General features: G+C 40.4%; 1 protein-coding gene across 2 annotated transcripts; it reads left to right on the top strand.

Annotated features, from left to right (window-relative positions):
- The first annotated feature begins 6,676 nt into the window (after positions 1 to 6,676).
- On the top strand, positions 6,677 to 17,072 carry LOC137662138 (lipase member M-like). 2 transcript variants are annotated; one of them, XM_068398219.1, is made up of 10 exons: positions 6,677 to 6,693; positions 8,139 to 8,250; positions 9,419 to 9,536; positions 10,239 to 10,437; positions 11,153 to 11,262; positions 11,988 to 12,124; positions 12,670 to 12,816; positions 13,882 to 13,953; positions 15,477 to 15,548; positions 16,736 to 17,072. In XM_068398219.1, the coding sequence occupies exons 1-10, from the start codon at positions 6,677 to 6,679 to the stop codon at positions 16,967 to 16,969; spliced, it is 1,218 nt and encodes a 405-aa protein (XP_068254320.1). In that variant the 3' UTR covers positions 16,970 to 17,072. The 2 variants fall into 2 exon arrangements, with proteins under 2 accessions (XP_068254320.1, XP_068254321.1); XM_068398220.1 differs by lacking the exons at positions 6,677 to 6,693; positions 12,670 to 12,816 and having other exon boundaries at positions 8,242 to 8,250.
- The last annotated feature ends 1,910 nt before the right edge of the window (positions 17,073 to 18,982 follow it).

The raw sequence follows: 18,982 nt of genomic DNA on the forward strand, positions 1-18,982 counted from the left end.
TATTTTCACCACGTACAAGTTTTACACTGCACGTTGCCCATAAGGCTAAGGGTGAGTCTATAACATCAGAGGGTCTATAATATTAGAATAACTCATTTATGCAAAAAATTCGTACTTGTCTTCATAATTTGAAAATTATACTAGTCTAAAAAAATAATTTCATTTTGCAAAGGCACAATCCCTTTTCAAAACATGAAGAAAAGCAATCCAGAAACAGTATAGAACCATACAGTGATTTTATTCAAAAGCTTAAGGTTTAGCTGCCTTCCTAAGGGAACAATGCTCAGGAAATTATGCTGTCTGTGTGTCTGTCTGCATGTTCCCTGGTAAATTTGAGCCCTGTGGCCAGTTTTCAGTGATAGCAGAATAGTCCTCTGCAAAATAATTAAGGCTTTGTGTGTTTTGTGAAAAAAAGGTGAACAAGTAGAAGAGAAAGACTACAGGTGTCCAGACCAGTAAAGACTGCAGCATGATTAGGAGATTAGAAGAGGAAGAAGAAAAGAAAGACAGATACCCCAATCACTGGAAATATTTAACTGAAGTTTGCAATCAGCTGTAAGGTACAAACTGATAGGAAACCAGTGTTGCTACATCAAGTGCTCAGGGAACAATTTTTTAAACACGGAAGAATTCTAACAGGATTGAATGAAAATTTGGACAGCATTGCTAGCTCCAAGAATATACTCACCTGGTAAAAATCTGTTTAAATCTTTTTTTCAGATATCCCTTTCTTTTTTCCAAAGCAAAAACTCATCAGTGATTTCTTTATCTCCAATAGTCCATTCTTCTAAGTGTCTGTCAACAGAACTTGTAATGAGGACATGTCTGTCTTTACAGCTTATATGAATAAAATCTGACACCCCTTAGGGCTTAAAAGTAAGGATTTCAGCCATGATTTTCATTTACTTATCTGAATATTCATTCAGATTAACAGGAATGCAGCTTGAACTGAAATATCACTTAGACACTGTTCAGACAAATATTAAGGACAGTCCATGCACAAAATCCACATAGCTGTAGGTGCCAGCTGGACAATGGGAAGAAAAACAAAAGCCCTGGAGGTCAAAATGACTTGAGTAGAATCACACAACAGTGATGAGTGGTTCAATGTCCTACTCCTTAGACCTGGACACTAGTTATTTCAAGATGCCAGGATGACCTGGGCGAGACTGTGGATACAAGTGCAGAGCGATTTGGCTGAGCAGTGCCACAATGATGCCGGGGAATGTAGCAGGGAGATGCCAGCCCGGCTTTGCCAGCTGAGGGACAGGGTGAATTGCAAGGGGTATGAACCCTAAAAGGGGTGCTGCTGGAGCCAGGTCTCTGTAGGGAGTCCCAGCAGTCTCTGTAGGGATGCCGCCAGCTCAGATCAGAATCAGCCTGGGGATCACTGTGACTCAAATTGTTGGGCAGCAAAGACATGACCAGTTTTCCTGTTGGTTTTCAAAAGGAAAATACAAATTGCTGTTTTTTCAGACCTATTTCTCCTCTGATATTGGAGCTCCTCTGCTACAGATTGACAGCCCCACTAGCAGAGAGCATGGAGCCACGAGGCATCCCTGCTGAGGGACATGTCATGCTCCTACACAGACCTTGGGAATTTACCACTTTTCAGATGGCCGCTGCTACCTGCTCCAAGGGAGCAAAACAGCTGGGAGACCACTCTGCAAAGGGATCTTCCTGCCTCAAGACACTTCACAAAATGCTTCCAAAGCAAAGAGATTACCCTGACAATGAAAAAGATATGGTGATGGTAAGAATTATGCCCTTGTCTGATATTACTTGGCTTAATGAAAGAATATTCACTTGTTTCATGGAAACTTTGAACGTCCAGTGCAACCACCAAATGGAGCAGAGTTTGAGAGTGTTCCATAAGTTTCATCTGTCCTATTTCTGTGCAAAGTTGTGAAACTATGTGTTGGCGCTAGTATTTCAGAAGTAAACTTCCTTCACATAGCAAAAGAATGAAATATTGTTGACATAAGTAAAATAGAATGTGTAGACTCTTCATTTGGTTTTGAAAAGTATCACTTTGGGGTCAACAGACAAATTATCTTTATAAGGGAAAGCTTTTCTTGAAAATGCAGACTATATTTGATACACAGCTTTGTTATTTAAAGAGCATTTCTATAGCTAAGGTTAAAACACTTTCATTGTGTTCCATTTTCCTCTCAAAACATCAAAATTATATTCTAAGCCCTAAGTGTGAAGTAATCATCTTAATTTTGTAATTATTTTTATTTATTTTTTAATTAATTTATGATGGACTATTTAATGTGGGAAAATTAATGTTGATGCCCAGAGCAGACCAGCAACTTGTATTGGTAACTATCCCTTAGCTTTTTAAAGAAAAAGGATCAGATCTATGAGTTAGCTACACATTCACTGTTTCAAAAGAAATTCCTATTGTGTATAAAGGCAAAATGAAAAAACAAGTGCTTTACAATTTGGAAAGACAGAGCTATGATTATCCAAGCTGTTGACTTAGCACAAGTTAGTGGGAAGTTGTTTTTTATGCATGAAGACATTCAACAAACCAAGATTAAGGTAATTAGTAATGGAGTTCATATTTGAAGAGGATTTTTCAGTAGAAAGCAGGCAAGGAGAAAAGTGTTCGTGGGAAGAGAGAGCCAGCAGTCCCAGCTGCCAGCCACCTTGGGGCCCAGCCCTGACCTCAGCTCACTACCCACTCCAGGCTGCAGCCAACTCAACCCCAGCCCAACCAAGTTACAGTATGCAAAAATCCCAGTTTGAACAGAGGACAGGGGTTTTGTGATGCCATCCCCAGCAGCCTCATTCTGTCTCAGAGCAAACCCGTTACTGTAATTCTTAGCTGTTAAGAAAAACCCAAGCCACTCTGCCCACAGACCCTCTGACACATCCTTAAAAACAGCTGGGTAGCTCCTGCTGATGCCAACACAAAACTGACCAGAGCAAACTGCCTGACCCAACCCCAGCCTCATTCATTAGTCCATGCTTACCAGTACTTAATGGCATGTGCCCACCAGGACTCTCTGGGTCGCACTGACAAGCGCTGACTGGTGTACACTGAGTGTAGCTCCTGCTTACTGCTCGTGCTGGTTCCAGTTCTTCTGCCAGAAGATTTGAGTTCACACTCCCAAGACTTTCATTGAACAACAAGTGCAAGAGAAATAAAGCATACTTAATTCAGCTTTCCACACGTGTGTATGCAAATGTGTGAATTCCTTTTTTTTCTAATTACAGTTGATACATATAAGGGTGAGGAGACATTGCTGTATACATTGCTACAAAATTAGCAGAAGGATAAAAGAATTACCTGTGGATTGTGCGGCAAAACAATTTGAACAGTTATTGCTCATGAATTGCAACAGAGACCTCATCTTCATCCACCCTCAGAGGTGAAGAAATCTTGGTTTGCATACATTTCACAAACTTCAGCATCAGCCAAAAAATACCATGGAAATTATTTTTGTTTTCAGAAACTGTGTTTCCTTTGGGTAAGTCAACAGAGGGGCCAGTGCTGAGCTGCCCCTCTATGGGTGTCTGAGGCTCTAAGAGGCTTGGGCAGGAGGGCAACATGGCCTGGGACATTCCCAGACAAGGTGTCAGCAGTGTGAGCAGAAGAGACAGGCTTGCACCCCTCTCTGTCCCTCCTGAGCCCTTCCTTTTGAAACTTCTTACTTTACATTTGTCACATGAAAGCTTCACAATTATGTAAGTGCCAACTCGGAGCTAGCTCACTCATGGCATAAGATTACAGTGCTGCTCGGCCTACTTGCTGGAACTCCCCCAGGTGAGCCCATGCCGTTTGCCTTGATGATGAGCACCAGGAGTATTTTTGCAGGCCTGGCAGAGCTGAGAGAAACTCACCCAAGCAGCACCCATTCTCACTAGTGCTTTATGCTTTTGCACTTGTGTCTGTTTGTGTGCAGACTCCACTGAAAGGACTCCCTTCACTGTTCGGAAGTGTAGGAGCCATTGCTGGACGGGGGGCTCTGCCTTCACCCCGTTAGACATGCCTGTGCTGGGAGCCAACAGTGCCCCCGCCAAGGCAATAGCATGGGGTGGCTGAGGGCAGGCGTTGCACCCACACTGCCAGAAACCAGGTATTGTCCTAGGGATGCTGTGGAGAACACAATGTTAGATCCTGTCCTTAGGTCTCAGTGTTTTGCTCACTCTCAAGAAACAACTGCTTACACCATTTTGGTATGAAATATTTTTAAAGCCATATGAGTGCACAGAGGGGTTCCTTCTGTTTTCGCTGCTGTGTGTTCCCTTGGAGACTAGTGTCTGGCAACTCGCACAAAAACAAGTCTGTCTCTCAAAAAAAACATACCTTCCTGTAAAGGCCCTCCTTAACATACTCAAAATAGCCAAATGTTTCTGATAACTACATACACTAGCTGGATGAAGAAGCCAAAAGGACATATTTGACCCACAAAGAACTGCTATATTCATCTGCTTGTGAATATCTTCCATTCTTAAGTCACTTTCAGAGCCAGGGCTAATTCCTGAAGCAGGAGGGAATGGGGAGAGCAAAAAGTGTGCAGAAAACACCAAAATGTTAGGGATTATATCCTGTGCATTGATGGTGTTTTTTATCCAGAAAGGGTACTGGAAGGAGCTGAGGTTTCATAAACTGAGCATGTAGTCAACAATTTATACAAAGGTATTTATATAGGGGCACCTAGACTGACCAGTGCAAGGTTCATTTGCATGTGACCACATCAGTGAAGCTGCAGTCACACTTCTGAGAGCGACATTTCATCCTTTAAGCATTTCCGCTGAATTCTACACCTCTTTATAACGTGAGTAACTTCCTCTGAAACCTGTCAACTTACAACAGAGTATGCACGTCTGTGTTTAAAAATTATCAGACTCGCTTCAAACACGTGCTGCCAATAACTTGCAATGATGACTTTATCCACTAGTTTGCTGCTTATGGTATTATGCCATTTATATGTTGTCCTTTTACTCAATATTGAGTTATTTTTGTCAATGAAGCATTGCTTTACACTAAAGAATGAAGCTGGCTTTTTTCAGAGCGAGTTAATAGCATGTCTTAATGAGTCAGAATAGCATGAGCTATTTGAAGGCAAGTACATATTTAAACAGTTCGTTTGTGGATCTCATGTTGAGCTTCAAAAGATACTGTGACTTTAAAAAGGAGAAAAGCTGGTTTTCTTAGAGGGAAGATGCAAGATGTCAAAGTATACGAAAGGAAATAAACAGGAGATTAAAAAAAAATCCATTTGTGAACTCACATGGCCAGCCCTTTGAAAATCATTTCATCTCCTGTTTCTCCACCAGAACCTGAGGTTGGACCTTTATATTTCTCTTTGAAGGCCTGCTAGCAAATCTTGTAGGAACAGGTCTTCTCCTGAGACTTTCTTCCATACTTCTTTCCGGTCGGTAAATATTAAAGAAAATAACTTCTGAGGACATATTAAATAAATCTGGTCCTAACCAGAGCCAGTATTGCAAGAAGAAAGTATACAAGCTATAATATAAATAGAAGTATCAAAGCCTGTTCAAAACCTTGGTAGATATTCGTCTCAGTGTATAAAATAATCTGTTCTGCATGGATGAACAGTATCTGTAAGACAGAATGAGTATTTGGAGGAACAAGTGTGGGGAACTGAACAAGAAAGAATAATTAGTTTCAAGGTTTAAAAATACCAAGCTGGAACAGGCATAATGCAAAGTCCACCAGCTTTATACCAGAATATGCAAGTGAAGAAAAAAAAAAGAAAGCCTCAATCATACTTCTGCAAGTTTGTATTATATTAACAGCTAGGACATCAGTTAGGGAACATGGCTGCATTATGCTTGTACTCCACAAAACGAAGAGCCTCACAAAGGTCACTATCCTGAAGACCTAATGATCTACTCAAATCTACCTAATTTCTACTGCTAGGCAACATTGGCCAACTCCCAGCATGCTTGAGACTGCTGAGACAAGTGGCCACTATGGTAGTTTCCTAAATCCATACAGATTATGGAAAAGCATTCTGGCTTCATAACTATACATTTAGGGAATGTCCATTTTATTCTATGGCCATTTTAGAGATGAAATATGAATAAAGGAAAATCTTGTGAAATCACTCCTGCAGCAATATAGCATTACAGAACAGCAACATGAGCATTAAAAGAATAAAAGAAAAATATGTGCAATAACATCTATAGAAGTATCAAAGAGTCAGAGTTCCTTCCATCCTTTCTGCATAACACAAGAAGCTAGAATTGGCAGGTTGTTAGTACAAGAGAAAATTGTCGCAGGTTTATTGACAATTCCATTAGGTATGATAAGGTATATCTAGGAATATGTTTGCTTTCAAAATTCCTGATCCTGCTCTGCTACTCCACAAGGGCTGGTATGCTCCTTAAAGATCCAGCAATCTGTGATAGTAAAAAGAGCCTTGTTATAGCTGTGGTGGTGAAGGAGACGAAAAGCATGAGGTTTGAGAATAAAAGGCGTTGCCTCTCTCTGCTGCTACCCTAGGGAAAAGCTGAAGTGATAGCAGAAGGCATGAGGAGTGGGAAGGAAACAGATGCTTATTGCCAAAGTGCTGCATGATTGGGGAAAAAACAGTGCGTGACCATTGTTTTGCTGCCTTCTTTACCCAGCACTGCTTCCAAACACCCAGGAATTGAGTTTCCATTCTTCTGTCATCTCAGTCGCGCAGCAGAACACATGATTTCTGGCACAAGGTTGGTAACGCTTAAACTTCTCTCTGACCCCAAATTGGTGAAGGCTTTGTGGGAGCTACAAAAGACAGTATCAAACCGAGGCTCGAGGAGCTGCTTTATTATTTGAGAACAAATATATTTTGTTCTATTGTTTTGTTTGTAACTCACATAGTGAAAGGATGGCTATTTCTTGAAAGTTTCCTTTTGGCTAAAGAGGAGTAGCATGACTCACCTAGCCTGAATTTAGGTAACCCCGGGATAACTGGAGAGGCATGGGAAAATGCCAAGTGTGGGAATAAGATAGCAGTGGCTTTTGACCAAAAGCAAGGAGGCTGAAGCTAAGTGAAAGGAAGTTTTTAAAATGTCTGTTCCTTTTACTACAAAAGGAGCCAAGTATTTTCAAGATACAGATTATATCAGAATGTAGTGTTAGAAAGTTAGAATACAAATTGTTCTGTGATAAGAAGAAATAAACCATTCATATTATTTGAGGAAAAAGTTACAAAGTCTTGTTGATTGGGAAAACCATAAATACAGTAGATTTGTTGGCTAATTCAGTCTAGCTTAGAGCTCTATCACTGGGACAACAGAGGTTTGGACATGGTCTCCAGGCGGTTGTATGGCATAGAGAGAATGCTAATTCAAGCACTCCGCATTGTCTTCAAGCTAGGAGTACGTAGGTGTTCACAGACTGTGGAGCTGCTATGTGTGCAGCTAAGCAGACTAGTTTTCTCTCAGTTTTTTTTGTTCCTCATTTCTTGAACAAAGCTAGATGCCCCTGCACTCAGTCTCTACCTACCTTTACATTTAGCAAAGCTTTCTTTTCCTTTCTCCATCCCCATCCTACAGAGCAGATAAATTTTGCCAGTGAGCAGGTTTGTAGAAATTATGCTAGGCAACTAGAATTAAGTGCTTCATTTAGGTTCCTAAGTTCTTAATTAAATGATAAATATTTTAATTTGTTTATTTTCAATTGTCTTTGTTCTTTTAGCTAATTATCCAACACCTTAGTTGTCTCCACTTTGAAAACTTCACTGTGATAACGATTGATTTAGTTACGAGTTGCCCAGTAACTCCAGCATTCCCCAGAGTTAGCCAGAACTGTTTCCTAATTAATCTGCAGAACAAATATGTGCCATGGTAATGCAAGTGACTTGCTTCTCAGAATGAGTGAAACACATTTCTCTGAAAGCTTTGCTCCTTTTCTTGGATTCACTGATACTTTTGCCCTGATTGAGAGCAACATCCAAGTCCAAACCTTAGCAGAGAATCCAGATTGCTGCCAGAATCCCTCTGATAGGTGTTTAAAGTCAACTTTGTTCCATTTAATTAACAAGTAAGGAGTACCAGACTAGCTCCATTCAGTATTAGGCAGCAGCACTTCCCCCATCAGAAAAGCACAGAACCTGTGTGGATTAAAAGTGCAGAGAAGGACTACTGACAGATGAATATACTGTTTTATCCAGAAAGAAGATATGGCTGTTTGTTGCTGTGACATATTTGTTTCAGGGAATTACTTATTCAGAAGAACTCAGGAGAATGAAGAGAGCTGTGGATCCTGAAGCATTTATGAATATTGTAAGTTGCTGGATAGAGTGACCTGGGATGGAAGGAATGCATGTCTTACAGCAGAGGGGTTTCTAGGAGTTGGAAACAACAACATAGATAAGCTGCCTTTATTTAACCCATCTTCTCTAATGACTCTATTTACTACTGCTTTCTCTGCTTTTCTCTTCTTTCTGCATGTGTAACAGCACATCTTATGTTTGATTGGTAGAACTTAGTGCAAACACCTTTCCTTAGTAAATATCCAGAGTTATTTTCCTTTTAAATATCAGTTACTAGTTTGCTATTGCTGGCACTATCCCTGTATCTGAAAGAACGACCATCTGGAATGTCAGTGTTTCATCATCAAAGATGATTCTAAGTAACTAGTGGCTTATGTTTTCTCCTTTTTTGAATGACTAGCATAGATCAGAAATGCCCAACTTTTTGGAAGAGTACCTCTTCCCAAGCAAGTTTGTTGTTTAAATCTTTAGTCCCTTGTTAAAATCTTGGGTTTTCTGTCCTGCATGACAAATTGTATTGGGTAATTCTCCGAGTACAAGTTATAAAAAACAATCCTTTTTTGTAAACAAACAGGTTGAATGTTACAGGTCAAAAGTAATATTTATTTCAGAGCTTAAGATTGGCTGTGTTAGTGATTTCCCTTGTGACTATGCAAGAGGCTGATGCTGTTTTTTCCATAATGTAGTCAATTTTGCAGTGGCACTCATTGTATAAGTGCCATTCACAAAAGGGCATTATGAAGCTCTCTGGATTTCTCTGAAGGTAGTTTAAATAAGCTGGTTTCAGTTTGCATTGCAGCAGATCAGGAGCATGCACCCAGGCAGCTCTTCGTCTCAGCTATGGGAATCATAAGCTCCTGCTATGAGGTTATAGTGATTCTTATATCACCAGAGTGCAAGGGCTTGTGATTATATGGTGGTAGTATAATATAGGGGTTTTATACCAGATTTTAACTGAATAGTCAAATCCTGGGTATAACGCAAAGAATGACGGAAATTTGTTATAGTTTTAAGGTTACAATATACAACCTGATATTGCTTTATTTAGATGCTTAATGTATGTAGACTAAATCCCCAGTTGCATTTGCTCCCTAATGTTTCTTCATAGCGAATATCTTATGCATATAATATATGAAATGGACTTCTGCAAGTGAATGCATTTGTACCTTCTCTTCTAGAATGAGCTCATTACTTACAAAGGGTACCCCAGTGAGGAGTATGAAGTGATGACAGAAGATGGTTATATCATTACCATTAATAGAATCCCTTATGGTACACAGAATCAGGGAAACCCAGGTACAGTTCTTTAAGATGAGACAAAACCTGACTAGATAGGGCACATTCTGGAAAGAGGTATCTAATACTTGTAAAATGTCCATCAAAGCTTGTATACACAAATGAAATTTCAACAGAGAATTCTGGCTACTCTGAACAGCCTTCAAGATCAACAGGATTTATGTCAAGCACATCTTTTTACTATAAAAAGGCACCATAATATGAAGCATATATCCTCACGATAAGAGTCAATGAGTAAAAGTTAAAAAAAGAGGGTAAAGGCTGCAATCTGCCCAATTAGCCTGTTTTGAGAAAGCTGTTCCAGCTTCTAATTTTGCTTCGCTTTTGCTTACACCTGGTTAATATCAGTGACTGATTCATATTTTGGGTAAAGGAAATCTCTGCAAACAATCCCACACCTTCCTTCTATATATCAGCGTTGAGAATCTCAAGCTAATGTGGTAGAGCTATACAAACAATGACTGGAGGGTGCCGAGCTAGTTTCCACTGGTCTCAAGCAGATTTTTCTATAAATCCTTACAGAAGTCTACAAAAAATTCTCTCTTTACAGAAAAAGATGCTTTGTTCTCATAATTAGTTGTCTTCCTTTAAGTTGGTGCAGGAACAAATCCCAGTATTGAATATGGGACACTAACGTCTCTGAACTACAAGAAAATCAAGACATTTTATAAATTGATGTTTTGTTTCTGATTTGCTTTTCAGCTTTGAAACCTGCTGTATTTCTCCAACATGGATTATTGGGAGATGCTAGTAACTGGGTCACAAACCTGACCAACAACAGCTTGGGCTTCATACTAGCTGATGCTGGCTTTGACGTTTGGATGGGAAATAGCAGAGGGAATCGCTGGTCCAGAAAACATCAAAATTATTCCATTTATCAGGATGAATTCTGGGCTTTCAGGTAGCCTGAACCACTGAAGGGCATCTCCATCGCCCACCCTTACATATTTATTTAAGCTAAATCAGGGATTTACATATACTACCTTTTAAAAAATATTCTTTACATTCACTGTTGCTGAGAAGCTCCTATGCATGCGTGTGGATCTTAATGGTGACGGAGACAACTTCCCTCTCATTACTTCTTCAAACTAGAGGCATAGCAGCAGAGCAACTCAGAGGAAACTGCACAGGTCATGTCCAAGCCACTCCTCAGTTCTGTAGGCAGTTTTGGAAGCTATTTAGAAACACTTAGTCCATATACTAGAATAACATAAAAATCACAGAAGGAGAAAAAGTAAAAAATTGTTTTTGCACTTATTTTAACGAACATTTAAAAATAGGCCTTTTCTTTAACACCAGATTGTACAAAATGTGTGATTCCATGGAAGGAGCTCTGTTACTATATCACCTCCTCTTCCTTCTGTGTAGACCATTACAATTCAACCTGATGCTTCTTGAATTTATAGTCCTTCTGTTGATGTCAAGGGAGAAAATACCCCAAAAAATCTTGAGTTGTATCTTCCATATCCAGTGCCAGAAAAACACAGAACTTAGAATAGCTGAGTGATTCACTAAGCAGTTCACATTGTTTCTTTGCTGACAATCCTGTAATAAAAATGTGAATTCAAATGGATTTTTAATTTATGCATGCCTCTCTTTCAATCTCCTGCCTGCAGTTTTGATGAGATGGCAAAGTTTGATCTTCCAGCAGCAATAAATTTCATTGTGGAGAAAACAGGACAGGAAAAATTGTACTACATTGGCTATTCACAAGGTACTACCATTGGTAAGTTACACAAAACAAACTAATTTTTCAGGAAAACAGGATTAAAATGGGATTTGAAATACTGGATGTACCTGGAGTATACATTAACTCTTTGCAGGTGTGAAAAACGCAGGATAAGCTGTTTTCAGCATGTAGGCATTTTTAATTTATTATAAAGACAATAAAACGTAATGAGCCAAATGCACTGCTGCTCTAAGTTTGTCGACTTAGAATTATACTGGAAATTATTGTGGGCCATGCAAATTGTTTCTTTCAAAGATGCAAGGGTGTGCTCAACAGCAGCTGGTTAGTTGACCAAAATAAATAAAATAGGAAGATGAGAATACAGAAAGAGAAGTTGGCCAGTTTGGACAGCACACACACACACACACACAAAAAATATATAATTGAATTGACCGGAAGAAAAACAACTGCTCCTCCTAAAAGGATATGAAATGCATGTATGTACATCAGAAGTGTGCATTTATGTTTAAATGGGTTTGGAAGAAAGCTGCAAAAGCAAAACATAGAAAGAAATTTCTCTCTGAAGAGGGAACTAAAACTACAAGCTGGTAACACATGGGGAAGAGGGATTTCACAAAAATCTAGGCTGAACCATAGTCTCTGAACAACTAACAAGGTTGCTTGTAGATTTGAAATTGCAGAATAGCATTTATAAATACTGAAAACAGTCTAATGTACAAATAATTATTTTCTTATCTCCTTTGTTGTTGTTGTTTTCTCAGCTTTCATTGCATTTTCAACAATGCCAGAGCTGGCTCAAAAAATCAAACTCTATTTTGCGCTAGCACCTGTCACGACTGTTAAGTATGCTAGAAGCCCAGCAACAAAACTCCTCTACCTTCCTGAAAAATTGCTCAGGGTATGTGATATCTTGGTTTCAATTGTTTAACCATATACTTGTTTGTTCAGCTTTTAAAATGGATAAACAGAAAGAACAGGGCTTTACGAAGTCTACTCATTTGCATGTGGGTAGGTTTACCTTATGACTGAAGCCTTTGGAAGATCAGACTGGACATTAAGAAAAACACTTTATCTGCTCTAAGACAGGTTACATAGAGAGGTACAGAGATGCAGATCCTCAAAGGTTTCCAAGATTCCTCTAGACAAAACCACAACTGATGTGCAAGCTTAGAGACAAAATACGAATTGGAGTTAATGTTTAATGTATCTCTTCATTAAAAGTGATGTAACACAAATTGAGTAATGCTTGAGCAGGCTGATGCAATGGAAAAACACCTAATTTCTTTCTTGTTTATGGGAACATCATCTGGCAAATGAAGCAAAAGCAAGTGAGAACCACTGAAAGTGCTGGAGAATAGGAACAGGACACAAACACCTTTTAAAAACAACAGCACGATGCACAAGTGTACATTCTTAAATGAATGTTACCTTTGTATTTCACAGGGTTTGCTTGGCAAAAGAGAATTCCTTCCCCAGGCTGAGTGTCTAAGAAGGATAATAGTTCCCATCTGCAGCCACCGAGCTTTTGCCAGGCTTTGTAGAAGTGTCTTCTTCAGTCTGGGTGGATGTAACCTGAAAAACATTGACATGGTCTGTATGACTCTTACCAGCTCTACTAAGAATTTAAGCTTCTGCTCCCAAAACTTACCTTCTATCTTATGGTGTGAATCCTGAATTTCTATTAGTCAGCATCACATTGCAGGAAACAGTCCCCACTACCAGACGGCAATATCTGCTGGTTGCCCCATCACTGGCAGGGGACCACTGCCTCGCTCCTAGAAAAGCATTTGGCATCATCCCAACAACCAACAGCTGCTCAAAGCCCCCACAAAACTCTGCAGTCTGCCTTCAGCCAGACCTTACCTAGAGTGCTGTCTCCTGGTTCATACTGTGACTGCTGGTCTCATCAGAGATCTACAGTATGCTGGCACACCACAGAAGAAGAAATAAAACCCCTGCTTGCTTCATGTTTACAGGAGCTCTTTGCAACAGAGAAAGAAACACATGTATTCCCCTTGTCCTCCTCCTCCAAGCCTTGGATCATCAGGGATGTGTTTACAGGCACAGGATACCTCAGGGGTATCTAAGAACGGTTTAAGACATACTTGGGCAGTTCACACTATGTCCAGCTGTAGGCCAGACCATCTGGGCATCAAAGTTTTGCTTCAGCATTTTCCAAAAAATGTCTCAGAGCATATTCTCTGAGGAAGGATCACACAGCAACTTGTTAAGAAACCCCTGCAGGACGAGGGTGTGTTTTATTTCAAATAGTCGTGCATTCCTCAGGCAGCTGCAGTTCCTTTTGCTGTTCTGTCTGACAGCCGTCCTCTCTCATACAGGATTTGTTGCAGACTCCTGAAAAAAAACAGCTAGTTTGGGATCTAAATTGCTGACTTTCTCTTCTATCCTTTCCACTTGTTAGATTCTTTTAGATTCTCAATCCTCCTGGAAAATGTTCTGGTTGGGGGGGTGTTCTTTTGGTGTTACTCCAAACCTGACACACTGCCACATCTGGACTAACTCTGAGGAAGACTCCGATCATGCCACTCTAATTTCTGATGGTTTTATTGATACATAACACTGCTGTGGCAGATGTTTTGATGTACATCTGAATAGAAGGGAGGAAGAGAATACTCACTGAATATTTTCTTTCAGAACCGAATCGATGTGTATATCGCACAAATCCCCACTGGAACTTCTGTGCAGAATATAGTCCACTGGAGTCAGGTACTAGCAAACTCCTGAGAAATAAAATAGGTACTTACCTCTGGATGAATTGTATAGAGTGGGTATAGCTGATATCCTTCTGTGAAGCCGTTGCTGAATTTTTGGAGACACGTGCAACCTGTGGTTTACAATTGAAATCTCAATTCAAAACACTAATTCTCATTGATCTTTCTTTTGCCAGCAGGATAAAGATACCCTATGTGATTACAGGTACATTTGAAGCCAACAATGAGATGCTCTGTCTGTGTAAAACCATGTATGCTGGAAGCTGTGTATGCAGATGTATATATCACTCTTTTTATTGTGTATCCAGTACCTTTTATAAATGATGTTTACTATTCTGAACAGAGCTTACCTTAAGAAATTAGTTGTTTCCAATGTGGAGTCAAGAAATGAGCAAGACATAGGCTGCTCTGTAAAATATCAAATTTTACTAGTAAAAGCCCTTGTATTTTCATCTCTTGCTTTCAAAGCTCTCAGTGTCTGGACAGCAATAGAACTATAAATAAAAAATCCTTTATTTAGTAGACTCGCTGCTTACAATGTACTGTGTTCTGTCACCATACATCCTCAGCAGTAGTGCTGATAGAAGCTGCCATTCTGTCTTTGGGCTCACACTTTCAGGATTCATAAAGTCTGGGCTCAGTCACAGAAGCTGCTGCATGAAAGACAGGTTTCCTGGCAGCGCTGCAGGCTCTGGAGCAGAGCAAGAAGCAGTTGCGAACACAGTGAGCTTTCAAGAGTGTTAATGCAATTTTCAATGCAGCAAACACATAGATACATTTTAGTGACATATGCACAGGCATTTACTCAAAATCAAACAATATTTTGGCTGTGAATTTACATAAAATATTAGATTTTATTAAGTTGCTTTTGTAACCTTGGCCTAGACCTGTAATGAAGACTCATGTTTAATTCAGCATCTAGGCACAGACTGGCAAGCACAAACATGGAGGATTAATAATTTTAAGCCTTCGTTGTCATTGCTGTTATTATATTCAAGGAGTTAACAGACACCTTATGTTCAATATTAAGATCCCATTGATGGTGTCTCTCACAGTAGTAATAACCCATGCTGTATGCAAAGCCAAGGAGCACAAGGGAAGAACTAGAAATAGTGACTTCTGTATTCAAACCAGAGAGGGAAGAGAAAACATACAAAGGAGCTTCTCACAGAGCTGAGTGATGGCAACAGGACTGTCACAAGAGGACATGGCAGCAGCAGTGAGGGGAACTTGCTGGAGGTAGTTGTTAATAGCAATTTTACAAACTAGAACAAATTGCCTGTGAAAAGATCCCTGGGTCTTTCTGCAGGAGCAGTGATTTTTTTGCTTCTGACAAAAAACATTTGACTCCTTTTCACTGATTGAGATTTTTAACTAATTTACTGTTGGCTCTTTCATAGCTCTTAGAAGAATTTTGGTTGAGGCTTTAGATGCAAGTCAGAGGCTCAGCAGGGAAAGAACCCATAAACTTCCTGAATGACAGCTTTGTAACTACCTTTCCCTTGTTCATCCTTTTAGGAGGTGCATTCAGGGAATTTCCAAGCTTATGACTGGGGCAGTTCAAAGAAGAACATGGAAAAATACCAACAGGTATGTTTTGGTGAAACAATATTATCATCCTTGGATAACACAGAAGCACAGAAGAAGAGAGCAAGGCTGTAGCAGGAGGCACATTTTCAGAATACAAGTAGATGGATTTAGCTACCACCATCTGTATTACTGCTTCCCAGTTTGGAAGTCAACAGAGAAAACATGCAAGCACTAATGGCAATAATGAGAGAGAGAGCGAGCATGCAAACCTTTTCAATTAAATGATCAATATGAATAAGAGGAAGGAAGGGCAGGAAAGATAGAAAATGAATTTTGAAAGAGAGGAGTACATCTAGTGGATCAGACAAAAGAGGCTTGCCTACTAGCATGATTGACATAGTTGCCAAGGCATGAGAAATCAGGGAAACAATATTAGGAAAAGGACAACCAGAGAGCACTAACAGCTGCCCCTAGATTCTGGCAGCCAGAGACAAAAGGACTTTGTCTTCAAGCAGTCCCTGAGGAACCTTTCCACCATCCAAGACTCCAATCCCATCCTTGACTCTCCTACCCTTTAGGTCTCTACAACAGTCTATCATTGAGTTACATGTTTTAATGACGGCTTGCATGAAACACAACCTCCTTTGGTTTGTCTTGAATTTGCTTGCCCCTGGAAAGTCCCTGGATACCTTCTCATTTTGGGTTATGAGGAGTAATGGGATAATTACTTCCTGTGCTCTTTCTTCGTAGTATTTGTGATTGTATAAGCTTGTCTTCTGTCCCTGTTCTGGCCTCTATTTTCCAAATTCAGGAGTCCAGGCTACTTCCTCTCTCCTCCTACAGAAGTCACTTCATGTTCCTTTTCACCCTTGTCACATGTTGTGTTTTCTAACTAGACCATGTATGTCTTCTGGGGCTGACCAGTACTCCAAAAGGACCAAGATGAGGGTTTGTCCAGAGGCATCCTGACATCTTCTGTCTTGTTCCAGGCTCCAGTCCTATGAATTCCTAGCTGAGAGGGCAAAGACCCAACAGTAACTCTTTGTGAACTCAGGAGGCATTTTTCCTTTAGCTGTGCTATCAGCTGGGTCATCCCTGCAAGCATAGACAGAAAAGGCAAGCAAGGGCACTCCCTTCCTCTTTGGTTTAGGCACCTCTGCTTTGAACAGTGATGGAAGAAAGCCCCAAATGCACAGTTTGCTGTGCTTTCCTGGTCATTCATTACTCTACTGCTTCATGTTTTTCAGGCTACTCCTCCTCTCTACAATGTAGAAGACATGACTGTACCAACCGCGGTATGGACTGGGGGACAAGACTTGCTCGCAGATCCCAAGGATGCAGCCATTTTACTGTCTCAAATTAAGAGGCTCATCTATCAAAAGAGGATTCCTGAATGGGCACACCTGGATTTCATCTGGGGATTGGATGCACCTTTGCACATGTACAATGAAATTATTGATCTGATGCAGAAGTATCCTTAATCCACAACCAGTAGCCATACCTGACTCATTCAATGACACTTGCTTTCACTGGGTACAAACAAAACCTTCTTTTGCATCAGACGGTTTCTGCTAGAGTCAGAGAAAGGGTTCCTCCTGATGCTATTTCCACACCATGTGTCACTGCAATGCCTTTTGCATTCTGACGATGCATTTCATATTTTCTGGCAACCTCATGGGTCAGTAATCATTTTTTAATTGATACAGCCTAGACTCTGCAATAACCATATTTTGCTAACAGAAGACAGGGTTTTCTTGCAGCCTGCTCTCTGCTTTAGACCCTAACAGCAACGAAAGAACTTACTTCCTCTGGATGTGGTCAGTGATCTCAAGAAGTTTTCCATTTTCTATATTATTTCTCAGTTTATTGGGCTGGCAGTTCTTGAAAGGCATAGTGTAAGCTAAGACTAATTCTAACAGTTCTGGTATTGATTAATTTTGTTATTAGATGAGACAATGATTAGAAAGTAAAAACTCAAAGTTCACTCAGAAAACTTACTCGTGGAAAAAAGATGGTTTGTCTTCATTTGAAACAGAACTGCTCACTTTTTTCATGAGGAAGAGTAAGGAACATAAGGAGGGTAGACCCAGCAGAAAACAGTAGCCAGTCTGGTGGTTCAAGCATACACCTGGAATATGGTAAACTGGGGTTCAGGGTCCCCCCTGATACACAGAAGACTCAATCTCAGCTGACAACACTTTCAGGATCTGCATACATGAACTTTCCAGGATGAGACAGAAAACCTGATTTCATCTTGGCAATGACAGCACTTCAGTGTTACAGTTTGGTTCAAAGTTACACTCTGAACCCAGCAGGAACCTCACATCTCCTCTTATTTCACATGGAATCTACTGGCAACCACAGAGCTGAGCTGTTCTAACCTTTATCATGGCTGTGAGAAGCCTCTTTGGGGTTTAAACTCTAAGATGACAAGTACCCAAACATCGCTAGAAAGAATCCATTATCTCCATCCCATGGGTATTTAGAGCACTTTGCCCATTAGTGGGAAGGACTGCTTTGAAAACAGTGCTGAAGAAACTGTCATCCTATTTAATATCCTGGGGAGACTCTGGCTCTACCAGTCTTGTTTCAAATAGGTAGTTCTTGCACAGACACTCACTTGAAGGGTAGCCTCCATGGTTATTAGGTTACAGCATTATGGGTCACTGTGCCTTCACAATGATGTGCCATTAGGTTCATTGTGGAAAGAAACATAGTGTATTTAGGGGTTTCCTTTCAGTGTGACACCCTCATTCTCCATTTGAATCAAGTGTTAATGTCTGCCAAGTCTGGGATGCTAACCAGGGCAGGTACAGCTATTACACTAAGACAGTTCATATGGTGATGCTATATGACCAAAAGGTCAGTGTCTCACTCTGTGAAATGGTTCATTAGCCAAACAAATCAACCATGGCTAGTGCCATTTCTGTCCCTTTCCCTTACAAGACAAACAACAGGCCCGTTTCACCTCCTGAGCCCACTGCTGAAGTCTATGCTGTTTCCTTGTGCTCCACGAATGTAAGTAGAGCTTGATCCAAACAAAACAGCTCCTCTCCAGACAATGACATTCCTTACACTTGATACAAATTCCTTGGGGCAAATACAGAATCACAGAATCACAGAATCAACCAGGTTGGAAGAGACTTCTGGGATCATCGAGTCCAACCATTGCCCTGACACCACCTTGTCAACTAGACCATGGCACTAAGTGCCATGTCCAGTCTTTTCTTAAACACATCCAGAGATGGTGACTCCACCACCTCCCTGGGCAGCCCATTCCAATGTCTAATAACCCTTTCTGAGGAGAAATTCTTCCTAATGTCCAACCTGAACCTCCCCTGGCGAAGCTTGAGGCTATGTCCTCTTGTCCTATCACTAGTTGCCTGGGAGAAGAGGCCGACACCCACTTCACTACAACCTCCATTCAGGTAGTTGTAGACTGCAATAAGGTCACCTCTGAGCCTCCTCTTCTCCAGGAGAGTCAGGCCTCTCCA

This window comes from Nyctibius grandis, chromosome 4 (assembly GCF_013368605.1).
Source record: "Nyctibius grandis isolate bNycGra1 chromosome 4, bNycGra1.pri, whole genome shotgun sequence".
In the NCBI taxonomy this organism is placed as follows: Eukaryota; Metazoa; Chordata; class Aves; order Nyctibiiformes; family Nyctibiidae; genus Nyctibius; species Nyctibius grandis.

Excerpts from the sequence above, each read along its gene's own strand:
- LOC137662138 (XM_068398219.1), top strand. Across the intron at positions 12,817-13,881 it reads ACCTGAAAAACATTGACATG|AACCGAATCGATGTGTATAT; the intron begins GTCTGTATGACT and ends ATTTTCTTTCAG. Across the intron at positions 13,954-15,476 it reads ATATAGTCCACTGGAGTCAG|GAGGTGCATTCAGGGAATTT; the intron begins GTACTAGCAAAC and ends TCATCCTTTTAG.